Source organism: Zootoca vivipara, chromosome 13 (assembly GCF_963506605.1).
Source record: "Zootoca vivipara chromosome 13, rZooViv1.1, whole genome shotgun sequence".
Classification (NCBI taxonomy): domain Eukaryota; kingdom Metazoa; phylum Chordata; class Lepidosauria; order Squamata; family Lacertidae; genus Zootoca; species Zootoca vivipara.
In genome coordinates this window covers 51,274,692-51,302,042 of record NC_083288.1, presented here as the reverse complement: position 1 = coordinate 51,302,042, position 27,351 = coordinate 51,274,692, and the positions used below count along the sequence as shown (strand labels likewise).

Sequence of the window (27,351 nt, the reverse complement as noted above, 5' to 3'; positions counted from 1 at the left end):
TGCCCTCCATCTTTCCCAACATCAGGGTCTTTTCCAGGGAGTCTTCTCTTCTCATGAGGTGGCCAAAGTATTGGAGCCTCAGCTTCAGGATCTGTCCTTCCAGCGAGCGCTCAGAGCTGATTTCCTTCAGAATGGAGAGGTTTGATCTTCTTGCAGTCCATGGGACTCTCAAGAGTCTCCTCCAGCACTTTATGCTACCAGGCCCAATTTAAGATGCTCATGTGAGTGGGGACTATCTTTAATATTTACTGCATTGATATGCCACCTTCTCCCCAAGGAACTCAAGGCAGCACTGACATGCTTCCTCCCGCCCTCACCGAATGCCCACAACAACCCTGTGTGGTAGGTACAGTTGACAGGCAGTGACAGTGGGGTTTTTTGTGTGCCTGTGTTCGTTTCCAGGTAGCGGTTCTGGTTCCAGGAACTGTGACAGCATTTGAACGCGTGGTTGCAAAAAGCAGATATAAAAAGAAGCAAAAAAAATAATTCTGTTTTTAATTTGAAAGGCAAAATTAACCCGTGGAACTTACAGCCACAGGGTGGGGCTTCCAAAGATGATTAAGCCACACTCATGGAGGGAGGAGATGTCTGTGAACAGCTATTAGTCACAGCTTAAACACCACTACTGAATACTAGCCAATGGGGAGCTGCAAGGTGGTATCGTAAAAAAATCCACTATAGCCTTTGGGAGCATTGCTTTTATGGTTTTGGATATGAATTTCTGTAAGCTGCTGTTTATTTTCTAAAGGACAGTGGGATCTCTCTCTCCATATTAAAAAATCAACCAAACAAGCAGAGAGAGAGAGAGAGAACGGCTGCGCTCACCCCCTGCCTGTGGGTCTGTCTCCCTGAGGCATCAGGCTGGCTGCTCTGCAAAGACGGACACTGGAATAGGTGGGCCTTCTTATTATTATTAAGAAGAAACTCAATACAAAAAGTTAATAAAGACTGAACAATTTTTAAAGAATGCCTTAGAAATTACTGTGATAATGCTAACCTCCTGGCAGACGTAGAATGAATCATGAAATATAAAGAAAGTACATAATAAGATCAGTTGGAAGAAATGGAAACTAAAATAATGATGTGTATAGTTTAAAAAATGTAATACTGTATAGCACAATTAAGAGACTTGGAAGTTAGGGTCAAGGGTGTGTTTGGTGTGTTTATGTTGTAATATGTGTAGTGTGTATTGGATGTGTTGCATGTACGGTCTAAGTTAAATGTTATTAGTAATATGCAAACTGATCTTAATTGATGTATAATAAAGTTTATTTTTTAAAAAAATTCTTTTTAAGGAATAGGTGGGCCTTAGGCCTGATCCAACGGAGTTCTTCCAATGTTCTCATCAATGGCTGAAAGCCACGGGGGCAACACAGAAGTTCCCCTCCTGCCTACGTTTCCGAGCACAATTCAAAGTGTTGGTGCTGACCTTTAAAGCCCTAAATGGCCTCGGTCCAGTATACCTGAAGGAGCGTCTCCACCCCCATCATTCTGCCCGGTCACTGAGGTCCAGCACCGAGGGCCTTCTGGCGGTTCCCTCGTTGCGAGAAGCCAAGTTGCAGGGAACTAGGCAGAGGGCCTTCTCGGTGGTGGCGCCTGCCCTGTGGAACGCCCTCCCAACAGATGTCAAAAAGGAAAACAACTACCAGACTTTTAGAAGACATCTGAAGGCAGCCCTGTTCAGGGAGGCTTTTAATGTTTAATAGATTATTGTGTTTTATCTTTCTGTTGGAAGCCGCCCAGAGTGGCTGGGGAAACCCAGCCAGATGGGCGGGGTATAAATAATAAATTATTATATTATATTATTACTATTATTATTATTATTATTAAAAACACTGTGCTCTTTCCTCTCCTCCTCCTCCGATTCTGAACCACAGACACACATTCCCAACAACCCACCTGAAATCCATTGAGCGCAACAAACAGCCGCAGGATGTCATTGGTTCCCTCAAAGATCCGGAAAACTCTCAAGTCACGCAGCACACGTTCCACGCCAGCATCCTGCGGCAGAGTGGGGAGAGAAGAGGAGGGTCAAGGCGGACAGAACCAGGATTCCCCCAGCGGTTCTGACCTTAACACAAGGGCTTTCAATCCAAGGGTGTGGATGGCCCAGAGTCCTGGGCAAGGCAGGTTTAAAATCAAGAGCCTGAGCATGAGCGGGACAGATTCAGGACAAGATGAAAGAAAGAGAGCTCCTTCACGCAGTGCATGAACTCTGGAACTCCCTGCCACAGGAGGCAGTGATAGTCACCAACCTAGATGGCTTTGAAAGAGGATGGAGGAGAGGGTTGGATACGATGTGCCTCTAGTTGCTGGAAACCGTAAGAGGGAAGAGATGGGCTCTTGCGCTCGGATCCTGCTTTCAGGTTTCCCTTTGGGGCATCTGTTTGGCCACTGTGAGAGCACAATGCTGGACCAAACGGGCTGCTGGCCTGATCCAGGCGCCTCTGCTTATGTTCACAGAATGCCTTCCCCTCACTACAAGGTAATCATACCCAGCCTTTGTCCATCTCCTGTTTGAGGGCAGGAGGTAGCTTTTGGCTTAGAGTCGCAAGAACAGATTTCATTCATTTCAGAAAGGAAAATCATAGAATCATAGAGTTGGAAGAGACCACAAGGGCCATCCAGTCCAACCCCCTGCCAAGCAGGAAACACCATCAAAGCATTCTTGACATATGCCTGTCGAGCCTCTGCTTAAAGACCTCCAAAGAAGGAGACTCCACCACACTCCTTGGCAGCAAATTCCACTGCCGAACAGCTCTTACTGTCAGGAAGTTCTTCCTAATGTTTAGGTAGAATCTTCTTTCTTGTAGTTTGAATCCATTGCTCCATGTTCGCTTCTCTGGAGCAGCAGAAAACAACCTTTCTCCCTCCTCTATATGACACCCTTTTATATATTTGAACATGGCTATCATATCACCCCTTAACCTTCTCTTCTCCAGGCTAAACATACCCAGCTCCCTAAGCCATTCCTCCTAAGGCATTGTTTCCAGGCCTTTGACCATTTTGGGGCTGAGCCACAAAGGCCAAGTTTTGGAAGGATTTCAGTCCTGAAAACCTGGACTGATGGTTTCCCAAATCTTGGAAAATTGCTTTGCTTTGGGAAAACACACACACAGAGAGAAACAAATTAAAGGTGTCCCAGAGCATTCAAGATTAGTTTCCTCGCCACTTGGTTTAATTTTATTTCAGATACAAATACAGGTCAGGAATGTCAGGTCCCGTGGGTTCATGCAAATATCTGGATTTAGCATCGCTTAGAGCAGTGTTTCTCAACCTTTTTTGGGCCACGGCACACTTGTTCAATGAAAAAGAATCCTGCGGCACACCATGGGTTGGGGGGGGTGGCGAGGGGCCCTCTCCTCCCTATCTTTCCCTTTTTCCCTCACCTGGGGGGGGGCATCCCTCCTTTTCCTCTTCTCCTGGGGCGGCTGGGGTGGCGACGGCTGCGGCGACGAGGCAGGGCCGTCGCGTGGTGGGAGGTCCCGGGCTTCGGAGCTCTTCCCGGCCGCAGGCGGGCTAGCTGGGGGGCTTTAGCGGCTCCCCGCTTGATCCGCCGGGCGATTCCGACGCCCACGCGGCTGCCGCGGAGCCCAGGGGTCCGTCGATCCTCCAGCCGGGCGCTTTCGGTGTCGCTCCGGTGGGGTCGCGGGGGGGCCTCCAGCGGCTCCCCGGTCGATCCGCCAGGCTCACTTGGCGCCCGCGTACCAGCGGCGGCGGTTCCGGCGGTCCGGAGGCTAGGCTGGCGGCACGGGCACGCTGGTCGCTCTCAGGAGCTTCGCGCTGCCGTGCCGCGCGCCATCTTGCCTCGCCGGAAGTCCATCAGCAATGCAAAGCGCCCTTTTCCTCGCCGCACGTCGCGGCACACCAGCTGGTGTCTCGCGGCACACTACTGTGCCGCGGAACACCGGTTGAGAAACGCTGGCTTAGAGTGATCTTTTGTCTCCATTTCGAAATAATTTGTAGTTGTAATTACAACCCAACCTCTCTCTCCTTCACATGCCACTGTTTATTTCTTATCAATTCCGTAAATTACAAAGCCGTGTTTTCATTTCTTCTCTTTTTATATTTCATTTCTTCTCTTTTTATATTTTTCTGCTGCTCCAGAGAAGCGGACACGGAGCAATGGATTCAAACTACAAGAAAGAAGATTCCACCTAAACATTAGGAAGAACTTCCTGACAGTAAGAGCTGTTCGGCAGTGGAATTTGCTGCCAAGGAGTGTGGTGGAGTCTCCTTCTTTGGAGGTCTTTAAGCAGAGGCTTGACAGGCATATGTCAAGAATGCTTTGATGGTGTTTCCTGCTTGGCAGGGGGTTGGACTGGATGGCCCTTGTGGTCTCTTCCAACTCTATGATTCTGTCTGTTGTAATTTTATTTCATAAATTTAAAAAATGCTCGATTGTTTGTTTTTTTAAAAAAACACCAACAACCTCAAAGCGGTACACAAAGAGAATAAAACAAAAAGTAGCAGTAAAAACAACTCCTTAAAAGCATTCAGAAGATTAAATCAGCAATAAAATGAAAGCAGATTAAAACACACACCAGCGTTCTACGTGTCTGGGCAGGCTTGTCCAAAGAACAATGTTTTTAGCAGGCGATGAAAAGAGTACAGGGAAAGGAGCCAGTCTGATGTCAACAGGCAGAGAGTTCCTGCGCGTAGGTGCTGCCACACTAAAAGAATGATTTTTTTATGAATGAGGAATGGATATAATTTGGCACCTGGAACAGTGCCAGTTCCACAGATCAAAGTGGTCAAATGGGCATATAGGTGGTACAACAATCTTTCAGGTATTTGCTTGCCGTTATTTAGAAAAGGGGGGGAAATCATTTTGGAAAGGAAAAGGGAACGAAAACCTGGAACTACGAACACTGTGGATGACAAACTGGTGGTTTTGGACAGGGGGCGGCGTGGCGGAAGAGATTTCTCCCAGCCGACTCACCTTCATGAAGCCCATTCCGCCCATGACCTGGATGCACTCATCTGCAACAGTCCAAGCGGCCTCCTGGGTTAACACAAAAGGGAAAGAGGGGGAAATGACTCTGTCTTCTCAGGCTGTAAAATGGGCGCACTGAAACACCAACAGCAGCAGCGGCAGCCAAGGGAGATTGTCAAAACAAAGGGGACTTTGCCCGTTAAAACAGGGACGCAGCCAAACAGGTGACCAACAGACAAGGGGGCAGGTCTACATTTCCCACCAGGACCCTTTCTCACCGAGCCAAAGATTTTGCTGATGGCCGCCTCCATCTGGAAGTCGGTGGCCCCTTGGTCCATATTCGCGCTGATCATGTATGCCATGGACTGCAGGGAAGAGGAAAAGAGCCAAGGGAGTGAGACTCTGCTTCAGGGGTCAGCAAACCTTTTCAGCAGGGGGCCAGGTCCACTGTCCCTCAGACCTTGTGGGGGGCCGGACTATATATATATTTTAAAATAATGAACGGATTCCTATGCCCCACAAATAACCCAGAGATGCATTTTAAAGAAAAGGACACATTTCTACTCATGTAAAAACACCAGGGAGGCCCCACAAACAACCCAGAGATGTATTTTAAAGAAAAGGGACACATTTCTACTCATATAAAAACACGCTGATTCCCGGACCGTCCGCGGGCCAGATTTAGAAGGCGATTGGGCCGGATCTGTCCCTTAGTTTGCCTACCCGTGCTCTGCTTCATCGCTGTTTTGAAAAAGTTTGCGACGTAACAGGATGCGCTTCTGGGTGCTTCCTGCTAATTTGACCATTCAGTTTTAGAACCCTTTGGGGAGCGCGGTTGCACCCATGGCCCCCCTCCCCCCCCCGGCGGGTTGGCCACTGTGAAAACAGGAAGCTGGGCTAGATGGGCTTTGGCCTGATCCTGCTGCGGGGATCTTCCTGACATGCTTCTCAAGTTCCTAGTCCTTATGAAGCAAAGATTTAAAGGAGCATTACCAGGCTGGGGAAAGGTGGCAGGCCAGGACAGGCTGCAGTTGGGGGGGGGCTTTGGTGCTGAGCGCTGCGCTTTCCCTGCACCCCACAGCAGTTTGCGCGTCGCTGTCCCAACCCCATGCGCCAGCTCTCTTTCGCCTTTGCCCTCACCTCTGTCACGTATTGTAGAACTGCCATGCGAGCCAGTTTCTCCTGAATGCCCTCGAAGTTGTGGATTTTGTCTCCAAACTGGGTCCTGTTTGCAGCGTGGTTCACCTTTTTGGATAAAAGGGAATTGGGGTGCGCGCAAAGAAACAGACTGTGAGGCTTGGGGTGGAAAAATGAGAGCAGGCAAAACATTAAAAAGGGGGGGGGGGTGGAATTATACAACAAGGGACGCCACAGCTTTGGACCCCGAGGCAAGAGCCACAGAGATCACAAGCCAGAACTCCTGGGAACATGCTGAAGGGGGTTGGACTAGATGACCCTCAGAACCCATCCCAACTCTACAATTCTATATGATTTTTAAGCAGGGACTGGGCAGCCATCTGCCAGGGAATTCTTTAGCTGGTTGGACTAGCTCTGTGGCTCTCAAAGAGTATGGTATCCAAAACTGGCGTGGCAGGAAGCTTCAAGGACAATCAAACTCACCGAGTTTGTATACATGCTTAAGGTACGCAAGCAAGAGGCTCATTGATCATTATATTTTGCAAATGACACATGGTCTTCTGTAGCTGCACTGTCTTCTATTTTCTGGGTGTCCCATGATCGTATCATGAAGTAATTGTGTTTTATGTTATAAATGGAGGGTGGATGGCAGCTAACAGATTGAGGTTGAATCCTGACAAGACAGAAGTACTGTTTTGGGGGGACAGGGGGCGGGCGGGTGTGGGGGACTCCCTGGTCCTGAATGGGGTAACTGTGCCCCTGAAGGACCAGGTGCGCAGCCTGGGAGTCATTTTGGACTCAAAGCTGTCCATGGAGGCGCAGCTCAATTCTGTGTCCAGGGAAGCTGTTTATCAGCTCCATCTGGTACGCAGGCTAAGACCCTACCTGCCCGCAGACTGTCTCACCAGAGTGGTGCATGCTCTGGTTATCTCCCGCTTGGACTACTGCAATGTGCTCTACGTGGGGCTACCTTTGAAGGTGACCCGGAAACTGCAATTAATCCAGAATGTGGCAGCTAGACTGGTGACTGGGAGCGGCTGCCGAGACCACATAACACCGGTCCTAAGAGACCTACATTGGCTCCCAGTACGTTTCCAAGCACAATTCAAAGTGTTGCTGCTGACCTTGAAAGCCCTAAATGGCCTTGGTCCAGTATACCTGAAGGAGCATCTCCACCCCCATTGTTCAGCCTGGACACTGAGGTCCAGCACCGAGGGCCTTCTGGCGGTTCCCTCACTGCGAGAAGCAAAGCTACAGGGAACCAGGCAGAGGGCCTTCTCGGTAGTGGCGCCCGCCCTGTGGAACACCCTTCCATCGGAGGTCAAGGAGATAAACAACTACCTGACATTTAGAAAATACCTAAAGGCAGCCCTGTTTAGGGAAGTTTTTAATCTGTGATATTTTAATGTATTTTGGTATTTGTTGGAAGCCGCCCAGGGTGGCCGGGAAAACCCAGCCAGATGGGCGGGGTATAAATAATAAATAATAATAATAATAAATCATGCACGTCCAACTCCCCAGAAGCTGCGATCTACTCCCAGTATGAAAAAACTGGCAGTGATCTACCCGTTGTCATTGCCAAGAGTTGTTGAGATTTTTTGGGGGTGGGAGGTGCCAGACTTTGGTCGACCAATAGAACCTTCACGACTGACCGGTAGAATCAAACACTGCTAGGAGCTGTTTCTCTTAGTTTGCCAATGTATTTCTCTTCAATAAAATAAATCAGCGTGGCACAAGCTAATTTTTATTCTGAAAGCGTGGCCCAGAGAAACAAGACTGAGAACCGCTAGACTAGATGGTGAAGATGATTTTATTAATCCGTAGTGGAGTCCCTAAGGCGGCTGGATGGCGCCTTGTAGGCCTCCTTCCAGCGAAATGTCTTGCTCTGCTTTCCTTTGGACCACATCAGCAAGGCCAAGGTGGGGGGGGGTTTGTCGTTTGGGCAGCCCAGGACCCCCCCCCCTACACACTTCCCAGGCTTGCACCTCCAGGAGGTCACTTTGGTGCCGACTTCACCCCCAGAGGTGCACTCCATTGTCTTTCAAGACAGACGGATGCAAATAACCCTGTCCATCGGACCGGCTTTCCCCAGCCACTCTGAGTGGCTTCCAGCAGATATAAGAACATGCTAAAACATCAAGCATTTAAAAAATTGGGGGCGGGGGGCGGGCGTCCCCCTCCAACTCAACAAACCAAAGAAACTATGAGACTTCACTCACCGCTTTGCTGATCAGCCCCCGCATGGTGCCGGCCGTGGCGGCGGCCATGCCAAAACGCCCGTTGTTCAGGATATTCATGGCCACCTTGAACCCAGAGCCAGGGGCCCCTATGACATTCTCGACAGGGACACGGCACCCGTCAAAGTGGACCTCGGCAGTGTTTGACGCCTTGATGCCCATCTTCTTCTCCGGGGGTCCGCTGGAGGGGGTGAGATAAATACCATATTTTTCTGTGTATAAGACAACCCCTATTTTTGGGGAATCCAAATTAATAAAATGGGGGATGATTGCCCAGAGTTGTTGAGCTTTTTTTGGGGGGGAATTGTCAGTCCCCCCCTATGCACTATCCATGTATAAGACGACCCCCAATTTTAAACTTAAAAAAAATTAGGACATGGAAAAAATTGGGAAAGGAGTACGACAAGGCTGTATATTCTCTCCCTGCTTATTTAATTTATGTGCAGAATTCATAATGCGAAAGGCTGGACTGGATGAATCTCTAGCCAGAATTAAGATTGCCGGGGGAAATATCAACAACCTCAGATATGCAGATGGCACAACCTTGATGGCAGAAAGTGAGGAAGAATTAAAGAACCTTTTGATGAAGGTGAAAGAGGAGAGCGCAAAATATGGTCTGAAGCTCAAAACATCAAAAAACAAAACAAAACTAAGATCGTGCCACTGGTCCCATCACCTCCTGGCAAATAAAAGGGGAAGAAATAGAGGCAATGAGAGATTTTACTTTCTTGGGTTCCATGATCACTGCAGATGGTCACGAAATTAAAAGACGCCTGCTTCTTGGATGAAAAGCAATGACAAACCTAGACAGCATCTTAAAAAGCAGAGACATCACCTTGCCGACAAAGGTCCGTATAGTTGACGCTACTGTATAGTTTTCCCAGTAGTGATGTATGGAAGTGAGAGCTGGACCATAAAGAAGGCTGATCGCCAAAGAATGGATGCTTTTGAATTATGGTGCTGGAGGAGACTCTTGAGAGTCCCATGGACTGCAAGAAGATCAAACCTATCCATTCTTAAGGAAATCAGCCCTGAGTGCTCCCTGGAAGGACAGATCGTGAAGCTGAGGCTCCAATACGTATCATTTGCAGGCATTCTTGTAAATTCCCCGTTTTTTAAACGCAGAAGCTCCCAAGTTCAACCTCCAGTGAGCAGAGCCAGGAAATCTCTCCTCCTGAGTGCACCTGAGATTCCGGAGAGCTGCTGCCAGCCAGAGCAGGCAATCCTGGCCTGGGTGAAGGAATAAGCCTGAGCTGGAATGAGGTCGCTTACTAACTCACCGTGTGACACCCCCAAAGGCTCGCTCCACTATGAAGGCCGTTATCTTGTCCTTCACTTCCCCAGTCGCCTCGTCCTTTATCGGCGTTTTCGCGAAAACGGTAAAGATATCTGCAAGGCCACCGTTGCTGCAAGAGATTTGCCAGTCAGGATTCGGAGGCGTTGGCGCTTGTAACTGCAGGATCACAGGCAAGCCTCCAATCTCACATATGAAGGTCTGTATTAATATATTCACAGGTGCCCACTCCATCTGGGATGGGAGTGGGGGAGAGAGACCCTTTGGCGGTCGCCCTCCCATTTTGGAATACTCTCCCCAGGAAGTCCCACCTGACACCTTCCTTATCATTCTTTTTGTCACCAGGACTTTTTTTTTAAAAAAAGATTCCTTAGATCAGGCATCCCCAAACTTCGGCCCTCCAGATGTTTTGGGCTACAATTCCCATCATCCCTGACCATTGGTCTTGTTAGCTAGGGAACATGGGAGTTGTAGGCCGAAACATCTGGAGGGCCGCAGTTTGGGGATGCCTGCCTTAGATACAATTTTAAACCTCCTAAACCAGGCATGGCCAAACTCGGCCCTCCAGCTGTTTTGGGACTACAACTCCCATCATCCCTGACCACTGGTCCTGTTAGCTAGGGATGATGGGAGTTGCAGTCCCAAAACAGATGGAGGTCCAAGTTTGGCCATGCCTGTCCTAAACTAAAAAACACAAGCAGTTTGGCAGCTTTTAACTTATGGTGGTCTTTTACAGCACCGAGGGCCTTCTGGCGGTTCCCTCATTGCGAGAAGTGAGGTTACAGGGAACCAGACAGAGGGCCTTCTCGGTAGTGGCACCCGCCCTGTGGAACGCCCTCCCAGCAGATGTCAAGGCAATAAGTAACTATTTTACTTTTAGAAGACAACTGAAGGTGGCCCTGTTTAGGGAAGTTTTTAATGTTTAATGCTGTACTGTTTTAATATTCAGTTGGAAGCCGCCCAGAGTGGCTGGGGAAACCCAGCCAGATGGGCGGGGTATAAATAAATTATTATTATTATTATTATTATTATTACATCTTGACATTTATATTTTTTTATTTTTGGGGAGGGGGGACATATTTCATTTTGATTTGATAGCTGCATTCCATGCTTTTGCAACAACACACGTTGAACTCAAAGAGGCTCACAACAACACGGGTTGCAAGGGGGGGACACTGGAATATCAAACACAGCAGCATACAAAGGAAGCAAACCCGGGGGGGGGGGGGATAATCCAAAAATAATTAATACAAGTCAGTAAATATCAGTCTTTTTCTCTCTCTCTCTCTCTCTCTCTCTCACACACACACACACACACACACACATTCCTTTTTAACCACGCCTTTGGTTGACCTGATCAACATCCCATACCCTTTTAAAATGTGGCTCTTTCGGGGGGGTGTATTATTGGGTTATTGTTTTTATTTTTATTTTTCATACTGTGATCTTTTTATTTGAACCACCCTGAGACCTCCAGGTATAGGGCGGTATATAAGTTCTAATAAATAATAATAATAATAATAATAATAATATATTATTATTATTATTATTAGATCAAAAGCAGCAGTATAAAAATTATCCAAAATATACTGAGGAAGGGGGTAAAATAAAAAAATTCCTTCAGTAGCACCTTAAAGACCAACTAAGTTTTTATTTTGGTATGAGCTTTCGTGTGCATGCACACTTCTTCAGAAACTTCATGCACACTGCATGCACACGAAAGCTCATACCAAAATAAAAACTTAGTTGGTCTTTAAGGTGCTACTGAAGGAATTTTTTTATTTTGCTTCGACTCAGACCAACGCGGCTACCTACCTGTAACTGAGGAAGGGGGTGTTTTCTTTTGAGAAATGTTACAGGTTCAAGGCTCTTTTTGTGAAATCTCTGCTCCAAGGTGGGTGGCAAACACTCCCCCCCCCTTGCCCCAATCTGTGCCTCCTCCTCCTCTACCTACCCACCCAGGCTGGCCCCCAACTCACCTGATCCAAATCTTGCTCCCATTGAGAGTGTAGTAAGTGCCGCAGGGGCTGAGCTCAGCCGTGGATCGGATGGAAGCCGCGTCCGAGCCGCTTGTGGGCTCCGTCAGGCAGTACGCAGCAATGGTCTCACCTGGAGGGTTTTATTTTATTTTATTTAAAAAGAAGGTCGTCATGGGAAGACAGAGGCACCCAAAATACGCACAGCCACCTTTGCCTACAAGGTCTGAGGCGGCTTCCAAGTTTTATGCGATATAAGCATCCCTCAACCCTCGTGATCCAGATAACACAATCCGGATGGAAAGAAGAAAAAACCCCGACCGGGGAAGAACGGCAAACCAAGTTGATGGACTCTGCCGAAATGGCAAAATTAACTGGAAAGCTCAGGAAGCAAGACGACAAGAACTTTTAAAAAAAGAACAGGGAGAAAATATATATAATTTATTTAGGAAACCATTGAAAGCAGATGAAAACGCTAGCAGGATTTTAATCTCCCTTGCAAGGTAACAAAGACTATGGACAATTTAGATGGATAAAAAAATGTGGGTAACGGGCTGATATTGACACTAGGACCCATGGAGGGAAGGGGAGGGGAGGCAGTCATGAGATTCAGAGAGATCTCGCTATATGGATTTTCAATGGATTTTGTTGCAAGTTTATTATTTTTTTAATCAAATAAAAACTATTTCAAAAAATAATAAGACAACCCATCCTTGTGCACACACACAAAAAAAACATGCATACACCATGACAAAAGGGAATTTAGGCAGGTGAATGGCCCCGCAGGAATGTTGGGCGGCAAAAGGGGGAACTTGTGAAGCGAGGAACCTTTGAAGCGGGGATTCATGCAGCAGGAGGGACCGTGTTGCAGGGTGCACCTCCCTCCCTCCACTTCCTTCCTCAGCCCCTTATTCTGCCCCTCTCCTCCCCATCGCCTGCCACGGGTTATGATGTCTCTGCTCTTCAGCTCCCCCCCCCACCAAGGCCACGCCCCCTTACCTGTTGCCAGTTTGGGGAGGTACTTTTCCTTCTGCTCCTTGGTGCCATAGAGGAGGATGCCTTTAAACCCAATCGACTGGTGGGCCCCCAAGGTGATGCCCACCCCCAGGTCGTGCATGCCGACGACCTCCACCATTCGCGCATACTGCGGTGGGAAGAGAGAAAAAGGAGGAATTGTGGCTGGGGTCGTCGGCCGTGAAGCATTCAAAGCTCTCTCTCTCTCTCTCTCTAGTCTCTGAGCATGGGCAGAGCACATTTTTCTCGGCGGCGAGAAAGCTCAGCCTTCCTCAAAGCAGGAAAGCCGCCCCCATCCCTGAAAGGACAATGTCTGCGAACATGCCATGACATCACAGCAACTCGACCAATGGCTGCACAGAGCAGCAGGGAATTCCTCTAAGCTCGCAAACCTTTAGGCCGTTTCCTTCCCAGGCTTCCCTCCGAGTCTGGCAGCGTTGGGGGAAGGATGAGGGGGGTGCCAGCCCTCGAGCCTCACCTGGGTGTTGCTGAGCCCCAGCCCTCCGAGGTCGACAGGGATTTGCATGCCAAAAGCTCCGAGCTCCTTGAGGCCTTCCATGGTCTTGTCCTCCACTTTCTCCAGCGCATCGTTTTTGGCCGGGTCGTTCACCTCCTGGTGGAGGGAGGGAGAGTCAAAATGATGGGGAAAGTGTCTATTTAAACTAGGGGGTCAGCAAACTTTTTCAGCAGGGGGGCAGTCCACTGTCCCTCAGACCTTATGGGGGGCCGGACTATATTTTTTTGGGGGGGTGGAGGAAAATGAACTAATTCCTATGCCCCACAAATAACCCAGAGATGCATTTTAAATAAAAGCACACATTCTACTCATGCAAAAACACGCTGATTCCCGGACCATCCACGGGCTGGATTTAGAAGGCGATTGAGCTGGATCCGGCCCCTGGGCTTTAGGTTGCCTACCCATGATTTAAATCAGGGGTCAGCAAACTTTTTCAGCAGGGGGCCGGTCCACTGTCCCTCAGACCTTGTGGGGGACCGGACTATATTTTGAAAAAAAAAAATGAACGAATTCCGATGCCCCACAAATAACCCAGAGATGCATTTTAAATAAAAGCACACATTCTACTCATGCAAAAACACGCTGATTCCCGGAGCATCCACGGGCCGGATTTAGAAGGCGATTGGGCCGGATCCGGCCCCCGGGCCTTAGTTTGCCTAGCCATGATTTAAACCCATTCTGTGTTTCCCTTCGCTGTTGGCAATGTGTCCCCCCCAAGGTTCAGCCAAAACCTGCCATTTCTCCGCAATTCCCACCCACATAATTCTGGCCCTGCCCTAATAGATGATGATGATGATGATGATGATGATGATGATGATGATGATGAAGACAGACACCATTCTGGGAGTCCTCACCTCAAAGAAGCGAGAGACGGGGCCCACCAGCTCTCTTAGTGTCTGGGCTTGGTCTTCATTTAGAACTGCAATAAGAGAAGGAAAACATCAGCTCTTAGCCCGGCACACCTAGAGTTGGACTTTCCTATCCTCAGCTAGGGACCCAGGTGGCGCTGTGGGTTAAACCACAGAGTCTAGGGCTTGCTGATCAGAAGGTCGGCGGTTCGAATCCCCGCAACAGGGTGAGCTCCCGTTGCTCGGTCCCAGCTCCTGCCCACCTAGCAGTTCGAAAGCACATCAAAAGTGCAAGTAGATAAATAGGGACCGCTCCGGCGGGAAGGTAAACGGCGTTTGCGTGCGCTGCTCTGGTTCGCCAGAAGCAGCTTTGTCATGGTGGCCACATGACCCGGAAGCAGTCTGCGGACAAACGCCGGCTCCCTCGGCCTATAGAGCGAGATGAGCGCCGCAACCCCAGAATCGGACACGACTGGACCTGATGGTCAGGGGCCCTTTTACCTCTTTATCCTCAGCTAACGTTCTTACACTTAAAACACAAACCCACAGACATCCCTCTGCCTTGCCCTTTACGGAAGAAGGAAGCGAGATTAAGTAATTTGTTCGTCTAGGACAGGGGGGTCAGTAAACATTTTCAGCGGGGGGGCGGTCCACTGTCCTTCAGACCATGTGGCAGGCCGGACTATATTTTGGAAAGAAAAAAAAATGAACGAATTCCTATGCCCCACAAATAACCCAGAGATCCATTTAGAAATAAAAGGACACATTCTACTCATGTAAAAACATGCTGGTTCCCAGACCATGCATGGGCCAGATTTAGAAGGCGATTGGGCCAGATTCGGCCCCCAGGCCTAAGTTTGCCTACCCATGGTCTCTAGGACTAGGTCAGGTACCCCCAACTTGCAGCCTTCCAGGTGTTTTGGCCTACAACTCCCATCATCCCTAGCTAACAGGACCAGTGGTCAGGGATGATGGGAATTGTAGTCCAAAACATCTGGAGGGTCGAAGGTTGGGGGTGCCCGGACCAGGTCAAAAATGGGCTCCTGATTGAAGTATCTAGTCCTCAGGAGGAAAGTACAGGAAATGAGGCAGACCCAGGACTCAAAATGAAGGGGGTCTTGGGCTGGGTTTCTGGCAGGTGTACGAATTGTTATTATTACTGTATTTGCATTTCCTTTCCTTCTGTATATAATTTTATTAAGTTTTCTGTTTTACTATTTAAAATACCTATTTTACATCCAAAAGAGATCAACAATTTCCCTTCGTCTTTATCCATGGTTCATTTTACACATCACAAATCCCTGCATATTTTACAAAAACTACACCATTTAGTATTCCATTATTGCACCCATCAAAACTTGTTTACACTGCTGAATTTATCTTAATGCTGCCCGCCTTTTCAGCTGTACACAATTATTTCCCATATAGTCAATAAACGTTCTCCAATCTTCTTTAAACGTATCTTCTTCTTGTTCTCTCATTCTATATGTTACGTCTGCAAGCTGGGCATATTCTGTCAACTTAAGTTGCCATTCTCCTTTAGTTGGGACCTCGCTTATTTTCCATTTGGGGGCTAACAAAACACGGGCCACAGTAGTGGCATACATAAATAACCTTTTTTGACACCTGGGAATTTCAGTCTGAATTATCCCCAACAGAAAGGACTCTGGGTTTGTTCGGAAAGTACTTTTAAATATTTTCCCCAATTCATTATGGATCATTTCCCAATACTCTGGATTACAGTGGTACCTCGACTTACAAAGGCGATCCGTTCTGCGGCGCTCTTCGTAAGTCGAAACCTTCGGATGTCGAAGAGTCCATTTTGCGCTTTGCGCATGCGCAGAACGCACGCGCGGCGAAAATACTTCCAGGTTTGCCGACTTCGTAAGTTGAAACCTTTGGAAGTCGAGGTACCACTGTATTGTTGTTGTTGTTGTTTACATGCTGCCCATCTGACCGGGTTACCCCAGCCACTCTGGGCAGCTTCCAACAAACTAAAACACAGTGAGACATCAAATAATTAAAAGCCCTCCAACCATAGCTGCCAAGTCTCCCGTTTTCCCCGGGAAATCCCCGTTTTTCCAGCTGTTCCTAGCTGAAAAAACTGTTTTTTTTTTGTTTTCCCCGGTTTATTCTGGCGCAGCGGCCATTTTGGAACTGGGCGGAGCATGCTCAGAAGCGACTGCAGTGCAACTTCTGGCGTGGCGGCCATTTTGGAACTGGGCAAAGCAGCATCAAAAGTCACTTCTGAGCATGCTCCGCCCAGTTCCAAAATGGCGGCAGCGCTACTTCCGGTCTGCTATTTCCGGCCCGGTCCCTTATTTCTCTGACAGCAACTTGGCAGGTATGCCTCCAACCCATCTCCTCTCCAAGCCCCTGGCGTTTACCTGAAGGATACGGGAAGACCTGCTCTGTGTTGATTTGGCCCTTGAACATCCCAACGGCAAATGACTTTGACTCCTGGATGGAGAACAAGGGGAAGAGTTGTAACATTCGGGGCTTTTTAGAGAAAATTTCAGTGAGTCTCATCATGACAGAATTCAATAAAACCACGCATATCCCAGAGAAAGCGGAAAACTTTTTCTCCCTCTCTCACAGCACTAGAAGCTGAATGTTGGAGGTATTCAGGACAGATTAAAAAGGAAACCCTTTGGTACACAATGTGTGGTTAAACTCTGGAACTCCCTGCCACAGGAGGGAAGGACGGCGGCCAACATGGATGCCTTTAAAGATGGATTAGACCAGGCACCCCCAAACTTCGGCCCTCCAGGTGTTTTGGACTACAATTCCCATCTTTCCCGACCACTGGTCCTGTTAGCTAGGGATCATGGGAGTTGTAGGCCAAAGAGGGCCGCAGTTTGGGGATGCCTGGATTAGACCAACTCAGGGAGGAGAAGTAGCCAGGAGGGCTCTGGAGGAAGCAATGCTTCTCAATATTGGTCGCTGGGATGAGAAAATGGCACAGGCTGTGATGCAGGTGGGGGGCTGAAGACAACCGATGGAATACAATTGGGGAATATTTCACACCAAAACCTACATCTGCTTTTCTACATGGATTAATGTGAAAATGAGGGTGAATCATTGATCTTTGCGAGCTTCCTCCAGGGCCTGGGGGGGGGAGGGGGAGCTGAAAATCAACCAATGGGTAACAACGTGGAATAAAAAGGCCTCTTGCGGGTTAATAGACATATGGATTTGCTAAATATGATAGAAAGCCATACACCACTGATTGCGATGATAAGACAAGGGCTAAGATCGGAATTACGAAACTGGAAGAAAACAGAGAAGAACGCAGGAACAAGTGAAAGAAACGTTCTCCCGACAGCCAGAACATGGGAAGTCCCATTAAATTATTTAATTTGGAATACTGTATATAACATTATTGTTTGTATTACGATGTGGCAGGATTTAATTTGATCTGCTACCAATTGGAATGTTATTAAGGGAAAATTAATAAAAAATTATGTGTGTGTGTGTATGTATATATATATATATATATATATATATATATATATATATATATATATATATATAATCTCGGGCGCTGGAAGCCACAGGAGGAGGGGAGAGGGCTCTTGTGCCAGGATCCTGCACGTGTTTGGCCACTGTGAGCGCAGGATGCTGGGCTGGCTGGGCCATGGGCTTGATCCAGCAGATTTTCCTTACATTCTTAGGAACTCGGTGGGAAAGGAACCTGCATGGCCTGCATAAGGTCTCGGGTTCAAATCCTGCCACCTCCGTGAAGGGCTCGGAAGGAGCCTGCTCATCAGTCAGAGACCCTGGAGAACCAGCCAGCCAGCCAGCCTGGACCAGAGGGTCTCACTCTGCATCACAAAACATCCCATGTCGGTTCAGGTGCTCCCGCGGCAGCTCACAACCGACAGCTGCATGCAGACCGACATAAAATTAAACCATGTCTCTCTTTGCAAAGGAGAGTAAAGGCAGGGGAGATATTAATACCAGCTAACTTTCGCCGGTGCAGAAACGCCCACACGCGTACGTTTCGGAATTATACCTGCCCTATAATTAGCTGCAAGGGCTGTCGCGCTCACACCCTTATCATCCTATTTAATTATATTTGTTAATTTGCATTTAGCTATATTTTTGGGAAACGGCTACGCTCCACCTCCGCCATCGGAGGCGACTTTACTTTCGACGCCAGTCGCTGAAAACCACAGGAGGGGAGAGGGTCTTGTGTTCGGATCCTGCTTGCGGGTTTCTGATAACGTGCATCAGGGTGGCCCCAGCGAGAACAGGGTGCCGACCTGGGTGGGCCTCTGGCCTGATCCGCCACAGCATTCCTTACATTCTTCAGGTATTCCAAAGACAGGACATGAAAAAAGGCCTCTTGCCTTTCGATACCACCTGCCCAACCGTGTACAGTGGCGGAGACCAGGAAAAGGTGAATGGGGTGGGGGTGGGGGGTTGCAGCGGAATTATCACCATATGTTAAATTAGCATACTGCCCTATGCCCATAGAGGTGAAACTCGGAAAATTAGAATATCGTCAAAAAGTGCATTTATTTCAGTAATGCAACTTTTTATTTTTATTTTTACAAATGCTTTCTTTTGCAAATTCCACAGTAATAAAACAAATACAGTGGTACCTCGACATCCGAACGATTCAACTTCCGAAGGTTTCGACTTATGAAGTTGACAACCCCGGAAGTCTTTTCGCCGTGCGCATGTTCTGCGCATGCGCAGAAGCGGCGCACGCAATCGGCGCATGCGCAGAAGTGGCGCTTTGACATCCGAAGACGGCCGCGGAACGGATCGTCTTCGTAAGTCGAGGTACCACTGTAGTTACAATAATGCAAAAAAAAAAACCAAAAATAAACATCGCTATTACATTTCATTAATTACATTCCATTTATAATTGACCTGCCTAACGACAAATAATTACAATTACAACAGATAAAGGCTTGTCATATCTTGCTTTGCATGTCATGCATCTAATTCAAATGTTGGTTTCACCTTTTAAGTTGCGTTACTGAAATAAATGCACTTTTCGACGATATTCTAATTTTCCGAGTTTCACCTGTAGATCTCAGGGCGGTTCTCAACACAAAATAACAATATATATTAAAAAAAACATATTAGAAATAAGAACAAAGACAACCCAATAACCCCCCTCGCACGGCACATTTAAAAGGGCATTTAATTTAAAAGGCAGCCTTTTAACCAGTTAAGCCCCCAAACACTTGGGGGCCCTTGGTCAGGCAGCCCTCTCCCCCACCGCCCTCTGAGCACAGGGAACGAATGTTTGTGAATACCCCATAACATCCCGGAAGCTCAAGTCAGTGGGGAGGTCGAGGGTTTGCACAGCAATATACGACTCTGATTTTTCACAACGGCATTTTCCCTCGAAACGGGGCTGGGGTGGCAGGTCAGAGAACCAGGAGACCACCTGAGCACCAATCTTTTGTTTTCCCCAAAATTCACAGCGGGGGGAATGAAGTCAAACTGCCAAATATCTTCCCCACCATCAATTCCCTGTCGTCGTCCCCGGGCAAAAAATGGAAAAAAGCACCTACTGCAATTAGAGGTTTCTTTTCCGATATCGTTTGGGAAACTGCGTCTGATTTAGCACTCGATTTCTCCAGCACGGCCTGCAAAAAGCGACAAAAACGTTACTTGGTGTTAAAGGCTAGAGTAGCGTGGCGTTATATAAAGCTTTGTTGGCTTATCAACCTGCTGACCAGTCAACAGAAGGACCTCGGCCAAGAAGCAAAGCAGAATGGGATGTTTTTAAAAGTTAGATGGTGAAATATTTTCCCAATGATTACTCTTGGTTGAGCATAGACCAAAATGCATCTGGTCCATGGGGTCACGAAGAGTCGGACACGACTAAACGACAACAACTTTATTTGATATAAGTTGCTTATTCTAAAGTTATGTTTTATTATCACATTTTTAAATTGGATTAGATTGTTATAAGGTGTGCATTCTTAGAATCATAGAATCATAGAGATGGAAGAGACCACAAGGGCCATCCAGTCCAACCCCCTGCCAAGCAGGAAACACCATCAAAGACCTCCAAAGGAGGAGACTCCACCACACTCCTTGGCAGCAAATTCCACTGCCGAACAGCTCTTACTGTCAGGAAGTTCTTCCTAATGTTTTTTTTTTGTTCTTTGTTGTTTCTTCAGATTGTAAACTGCCTTGGGTATAGTAAAATAGAAAGGCGGTACAGTATACAAAGGAAAAGTGAAATGAAATGATCAGAAAGGAGGTTCCGGTCAGGAGGAACTTTCTGACAGCAAGAGCTGCTTGACGGTGGAACGGACCCCCTTGCAAGAAGGTGGCCTCTCCTTCCTTGGAGGTTTTTCAGCAGAGGTTCAAAGGCTATCTGCCATGGATGCTTTAGCTGAGATTAAAGCACTACAGGGGGTTGGGCTAGATGACCACTGGGTGTCCCTCCCAATTCTATGCTACTAGAATTCAGCCTGCCCACTGCTGGGGGCAGAGTGCTGGTCCTCCAGCCTAACCCGGCACAGTCCCTCTTACTGGTTCAGACTGGAGCCGGACCTGAAATCAGCCCTGCAGTGGGGAGGAGACGGCAGAGGAAAATCCTGGCAGGATCCCAGGACATTGGCCACTTTGTTCCAGGAATTCCAACGCAGCTGGGATGAGCAATCCTCCTTCTCCAGCCATGTGCCGGCTCACCTTTCCCCTACATACTTCCCAAATCGGGGATTACATAACCTGACCTTTCCCCTAGAAAATGCCGGGTGGAATAATACCTCCATTTGCAGAACCAGCACGGCTGCAGGTGACGCACAATCCCTGCTCCACATTTGTAGGAAATCAGCCTTTTAAGCAAAAAGGTAAAGGCAAAGGGACCCCTGACCATTAGGTCCAGTCATGACCGACTCTGGGGTTGCGCGCTCACCTCGCATTATTGGCCGAGGGAGCCGGCGTACAGCTTCCAGGTCATGTGGCCAGCAGGACTAAACAGCACATGGAAACGCCGTTTACCTTCCCGCTGTAGTGGTGCCTATTTATCTACTTGCAGTTTGACGTGCTTTCGAACTGCTAGGTTGGCAGGAGCTGGGACCAAGCAACGGGAGCTCACCCCGTCGCAGGGATTCGAACCGCTGACCTTCTGATCAGCAAGCCCTAGGCTCTGTGGTTTAACCCACAGCGCCACCTGGGTTCCTTATTCCTTTTAAGCATAGCAGCAGCCAAACTTTGGAACTCCCTGCCTATTGACGCCAGGCAGGTACCATTTTTGTGCTCTTTTCAGGGCAAATTACAGATAGATAGATAGATAGATACTGTAGATAGATATAGATAGATAGATAGATGAAAGTTTACTTTCTCTGCCCCCCTTTTTCTCCCCACTTCTATTTTTTCCAAAACCCATTAACATTAATGTCTCACATTCAATGTATGAAGGACACTATGACTTGAGAACAGATGCTGTATGTACTTTTGCTACCTAAGAAAATCTTCTAATAAAAGCAATGACCAAAAAACCATTTTTGTTTAGGCAAGCCTACCCAGGTATGTGGAATGCTTAATTGTTATCCGGTTGCTTTAAACAGCTGTTTTTAACCGTTTTTTTCGTGATAATTTCACTGTTCTATCATTTTTGTTAACCGCTTTTTGTTTTACAAGCAAGCAGCGTATTTACGAGACAAAATAATGTCTGGAAATGACAAGTTACAAATCCATCTGGTTTGAGATTGTGGAAATGTGTCGCTAGATTCCACCTTGGTGGGGCTGCAGCCGCCTCTGGGGTGGAGCGGAGTGGGCAGTTAATAAATGCCTGTTCCAGCCAATTCCAGGCATTTGGGTGAGAAAGGCTTGCCTTTTAGAGCAACCACATCCTAAGGACACACTCTGACTTCAAAGCACTTCAACGGGGGGGGGGGGACTTTGGCCTCCCGACTGTCATGGGATCCTGTAAAGGATTTGTGGCACTAGGGGTTCAGAATTTATATATACAGTGGTACCTCGACTTACGAACAACTCGGCAACCGAATTTTTCGACTTGCGGATGGGGGTAATGGCCGCACGCTTACGAATATCTCGACACCTGGAAAAAATCCCCGGCGGTTTTAAATAGGGATTTTGCGACTTACGAATTTTTAGATGGGGTTGCTTCGACTTACGAATTTTTCCGTTTCCAATGCATTCTTTTGGGAAAGCGTGTTTCCAATGGCGTTTTTCGACTTACGAATTTTTCGACTTGCGAAGGTGCCTTCGGAACGGATTAAATTCGTAAGTCGAGGCACCGCTGTATTCTTTTTCCGGGGTGGAGTGGAGAAGGTGAAAGGAATAAGTGAGGCCGATAGCTGCTGGGGTTCTCAATGAGTGTAACAGAGCTGGCTAGGATAAAATCCGCCTGGTTTTCCAAAAGCTGCTTTTGGTTCTTAAACCCACCATGCTCCTAGTCCTCATGAAGATGAGGAAGGCAAGCTAACCTGACTCTCTCCCCCCCAGAAAGCGTCAGGCCCAGCAAAGGGTGTTGCAAGCATAAATGAGATGAATGAGTGCGCAATAGGCATTCCTCAAATTAGGAAGCCACGTGTTCCAGGTAATGATAGAGGAAAGGCTAAAAGGTTCACAGACCTGTTTTGCCAGCACCCAAATCAACAATCGTCCCTTCGCCACACAACCCAGAAATCCTTACCTTTCTTAACCTCCCCATTAAAAAAAAATAAAAATCCTTTGCACAGCCATCAAACTGCAAAAGCTCCTGGACCCAATCCACCAGAATCGGGGATTCCCACTGAAGCCCCCATTAATATAAAGAGGTGTAACTAGAAATAGGCCCTGCTCCTCCCCCCAGCACCCCCAAAATACCTCTGCAGTCTGCGTAGCATAGAGTCTCCTTCCATTTGGGTGGGGAGGGGGGTACGTCAAAGCTGGGAGCCCACCAGACCTGGGAAGGGGGGAAAAGCGAGGGGTAATTCAGGAGTCAAAAGGAGGAGAGGGTGGTTTGGTTAAATGACTCAAGAACTACCTGGACAGGTAAAGTGGCTGTGGTTGTAAATATTTATAGTTTTATTTTTTTAGAAACTGTGAGGTTTCAAAAGGCTTTTTGTGGGTGTGGGGCAGGGGTCCCCAATTTTGTTTTTAGGGCCGCCACCCCCTGGTTTCCTTAAACCCATCCTCAGTGCCCCCCACCCCACCACCCTATAGAAAGAATTATTCAGAAGAGCAGCCCGCAGGGACCCACTTAGGAAGGTAATAACGCAGAAAAGTTCGAAGCGCCAACGAATAATTATACGTTTGTTCAAAGTCCAGTTAAGACTCTTCTGTTTAATCCCTTCCACTAAACTGCTGAGCGAAATCAATGCCTCCCAGTGCTTTTTTTCCCCTGGGGTGTACGCATACTCCTAAACATTTTGTGAATCTTTGTACTATGGTCCATTTACTGTACTTATTTCCCCCGATTTGAACTATAAAAATGTGACTTTCTGGAGTCAAAATGAGAGTATCCCTAAACATATTTTTTTAAGGGAAAAAGCACTGCTACCTCCTATCGCCCCCCCTCCAAAACAGGTAACCCCACCGTCCCGTCCCCCCATAAGGAACCACTTATGGGGAGGGTCTTGGAACCGCATCACCTTCTGCACCCCTAAACCCCTTTCCCACCAGCCCCCCACCCCTTCCAAAGCACCCCACACTCAGATCCCCCTCCAAAAAAAACCTACCACCCCACGCCCACCAAAAGTTAACTTTTCCTGCCCCCTCTCCGGACCATGGGGCAGACTCACCCTGGGGGGCTGCTCAGCCGCAGGAGGCTCCAGCAGAGCTTGGGGGGCAGCCTGAAAGTCTGCATGGCTGGGGCTGTCTATGGGGCCTGACTTCCTATGTCTTGGAGGAGCTTGCAAGTTCCTGTTTGTCTGTTTCTCCCTCTTGCTCCTCTCCACCCCTTATGCAAGGTCATCAGCTCAAATATGTTTGTCTGTGTTGGGAATAGGGCTAATTACTTCCTGCCCCACCCGTGGCCCCGGGGCATGCTGGGAGTTGTAGTTTACTTCCCCCCCATGGAGACGTGGCTTTCTTTTGCAGCCCAGCAGAGGAAGAAAGCCTGTTTTGGTTGGAGGGTTTTGGAGAGTTGGCCTGCCCTGCCCCTGAGCATAAATGGAGTATAGCAAGGGAAGTAATAGTACCACTGTATTCTGCTCTGGTCAGACCTCACCTGGAGTACTGTGTCCAGTTCTGGGCACCACAGTTCAAGAAGGATACTGACGAACTGGAACGTGTCCAGAGGAGGGCAACCAAAATGGTCAAAGGCCTGGAAACGATGCCTTATGAGGAACGGCTTAGGGAGCTAGGTATGTTTAGCCTGGAGAAGAGAAGGTTAAGGGGTGATATGATAGCCATGTTCAAATATATAAAAGGATGTCATATAGAGGAGGGAGAAAGGTTGTTTTCTGCTGCTCCAGAGAAGCGGACACGGAGCAATGGATTCAAACTACAGTGGAACCTCGGTTTACGAACACCTCGGTTTACGAATTTTCAGTTTACAAACGCTGCGGACCCATCTGGAACGGATTAATTCACTTTCCATTACTTTCAATGGGAAAGTTCGCTTTAGTTTATGAACGCTTCAGTTTAAGTACTCCACGGACTGTCTGGAACAGATTAATCCACTTACCATTACTTTCAATGGGAAAGTTCGCTTCACTTTATTAATGCTTCAGTTTATGAACAGATTTCCGGAACCAATTGTGTCCGTAAACTGAGGTACCACTGTACAAGAAAGAAGATTCCACCTAAACATTAGGAAGAACTTCCTGACAGAAAGAGCTGTTCGGCAGTGGAATTTGCTGCCAAGGAGTGTGGTGGAGTCTCCTTCTTTGGAGGTCTTTAAGCAGAGGCTTGACAGCCATATGTCAAGAATGCTTTGATGGTGTTTCCTGCTTGGCAGGGGGTTGGACTGGATGACCCTTGTGGTCTCTTCCAACTCGTATGATTCTATATGCAAAGTGCATTTCTTCCCCCTGCTAATCTAGGACTGTGCATTTATTACTTTGCTGCAGTGCTACCCCCCCCCCCCAAAATGTCTCATTTTCCTACCGTACTCTTTTGAAATACTGCCTCTCAATGAGGCCAGACTTAGATTCACAAAATGTTTAAGGGTATGCGTACCCCTGCAGAAAAAAGCACTGCTTTATTCTATTAATACTCCACCTTTTCTCTTTCAGGGAGATCAAGGTGGCATGCATGGTTCTCCGCCCCACTAATTTTACTCCCCACAACAACCCTGCGAGGTAGGTTAGGCTGAGACAAGCGGCGACTGGCCGATGGTCAAGCATCAGGATTTGAAACCTGGTCTTCAAGGTCCTAGTCCGACACACTAACCAATGTGCCATGCTGGTTAATTAAATAATAATGATAATAAATTTTATTTATACCCCGCCCTCCCCGGCTGAGACCAGGCTCAGGGCAGCTAACACCAAATATAAAGGTAAAGGGACCCCTGACCATTAGGTCCAGTCAAGGATGACTCTGGGGTTGCGGCGCTCATCTCGCTTTACTGGCCGAGGGAGACGGTGTTTGTCCGCAGTTAGCATGACTAAGCTGCTTCTGGCAAACCAGAGCAGCGCACGGAAACGCCGTTTACCTTCCCGCCGGAGCAGTACCTATTTATCTACTTGCACTTGATGTGCTTTCAAACTGCTAGGTTGGCAGGAAACACCAAATATATAATACATTAAAAACACAAAATCAAACAATTAGTTTAAAATACAATTCGAATCACATTTAAAATCAAAATAAAATTAAGTGGGAATCCACGAATCAGAACCATAGGGGTAAGGAATTAAAAGTTCACCAGGCCCGGCTACCCGTGCTGGTCCCATATGCGTAGAAAGAACCATGGAGGCCACTTACATACAGGGTCCCATAGAAAGAAGGGGGTCAGCTATAGCCAGGGGTGCATCTGCCCACGTGCAGAGGGGCACAGGGGTCTTCCTGGCAGGCTGTCTGGTTTCCGCCCTCCGCAACAACCAAGCAAGGGGATTAGGGCTCAAGGGGTTTCTAGGCCACAGAAAGTGAGGTCCACATCCCAGTCTGAGGAATAATGTTGGGGTCCCAAGGCATGGGGGGGGGGTGCAGGGAAGAAGTGGACTTCCGGTCTACCGCGCTGGTGGAGAGGCGCAGAAACCTCGAGCTCCGAGGTTTCTGACATCGCGGAGGGGGGGGGGAATTCCGCGGGAGCCACGTGGATCCCCATAAGAACCCCGGGTTAGAGCGTCCCGGGGGCGAAATAGCCCGGCAGAGCTCCAAAGGCGACTCCTCCGCTGCCCGGGGAGCTCGTTAGTCCCCGAGAGCCAGCGGAGTGGCGCCATCGTTGCCTCCACGAAGCGAAGCTCCGTGCCTACAGCCTGTAAGCGGTGGATTCTTCCGGCAAAAAAATTAGATCTGGACCAAGTAAGTTTAAATTCTACGATATGGGGTGGGGTGGGGTGCAGGGAAGAAGTGGCAGAATTTAAACAAGGGCATTCTCGCTTCACTTGGCATGCCCCCTCTTCCTGGCTCAGATCCTGGTTTGTCTTGGCCGGATGCAGCCGTAAACCATGGTGCTGCTGAGCCCGTGCAGAGTGCCCACCACCTATCAACCGGCAAGGGGTGGCCTGCTTCTTCCAGGCAGCCGTTGGGAGGGCACCAGTTCACATCAGCTCCAACTGACATGTCCCAATAGCCAGGGGTGATGGGAATTGTAGTCTAGCGATACCTGTAGGGCCAGATTCTGCATTTGATGCCTTACGTGAGTCTTCCAATTTAACCGCAAGGCAAGTTTATCTTGTGGGACAAATGGAGGGGGAGGCAAAATCCTTATGACCCCCCCCCCGGCCCTCACGTCTTGGGACAATTGGCTTTTCTCTAGATCTGTAGCAGCTCCGAAGGTGGTCCTCCGTTCTGCTGCCAGATGCCATTTGAAATTGTTCCATTATTCACCTTGCCTTGTGCTGTTAGAAAGTATCTTCTCCCACTCCCTGCCGCCAACCTTGCTTCGAATCTATTTAAGGAGGGCAAAGCATTCTTGATTTGGGGAAAGGCTTCTGCGCTATTTGCATGCAGAATTTGGTAGGAAATGACTGGAGTGTGAAGGAAATGACCTACCTATTCTGCAGCACGAATGTTGGGAGGTTGTTACTTACCAGTCAGCAGGAGAAAGGAAAAAAACCCATTCCCATGTAGCGTAAATTTAATCCATAGCCACCCTGGACTCCCCACCCCCAAACTTTACTTTTTTTCCTTTGTAAGGTGGGCCAACTGCTGACTCTCCAGTTTTGACCTTGAGCATGGGGAGGCAACCTAAGGCCCAGGGGCCGGATCTGGCCCAATCTCCTTCTAAATCTGGCCCATGGACGGTCCGGGAATCAGCGTGTTTTTACAGGAGTAGAATGTGTGCTTTTATTTAAAATG

At 48.1% G+C, this 27,351-nt stretch overlaps 1 protein-coding gene across 1 annotated transcript in view; it reads right to left on the bottom strand.

The window, feature by feature from the left end:
• The window catches only part of ACADVL (acyl-CoA dehydrogenase very long chain), a 34,949-nt gene extending 11,079 nt beyond the window's left edge, over positions 1 to 23,870 (bottom strand). The window contains exons 1-14 of the mRNA XM_060281921.1: positions 23,688 to 23,870; positions 22,771 to 22,849; positions 19,494 to 19,568; positions 16,347 to 16,419; positions 13,966 to 14,030; positions 13,073 to 13,207; positions 12,580 to 12,724; positions 11,584 to 11,713; positions 9,591 to 9,716; positions 8,293 to 8,491; positions 6,077 to 6,181; positions 5,215 to 5,301; positions 4,943 to 5,005; positions 1,900 to 2,001 (exon numbers count right to left, since the gene is read on the bottom strand). Of these exons, the coding sequence (XP_060137904.1) occupies positions 1,900 to 2,001; positions 4,943 to 5,005; positions 5,215 to 5,301; positions 6,077 to 6,181; positions 8,293 to 8,491; positions 9,591 to 9,716; positions 11,584 to 11,713; positions 12,580 to 12,724; positions 13,073 to 13,207; positions 13,966 to 14,030; positions 16,347 to 16,419; positions 19,494 to 19,568; positions 22,771 to 22,849; positions 23,688 to 23,752 (1,449 nt within the window). The 5' untranslated portion in view covers positions 23,753 to 23,870. The remainder of the gene's footprint in view (positions 1 to 1,899; positions 2,002 to 4,942; positions 5,006 to 5,214; positions 5,302 to 6,076; positions 6,182 to 8,292; positions 8,492 to 9,590; positions 9,717 to 11,583; positions 11,714 to 12,579; positions 12,725 to 13,072; positions 13,208 to 13,965; positions 14,031 to 16,346; positions 16,420 to 19,493; positions 19,569 to 22,770; positions 22,850 to 23,687) is intronic.
• Between the last annotated feature and the right edge of the window lie 3,481 nt (positions 23,871 to 27,351).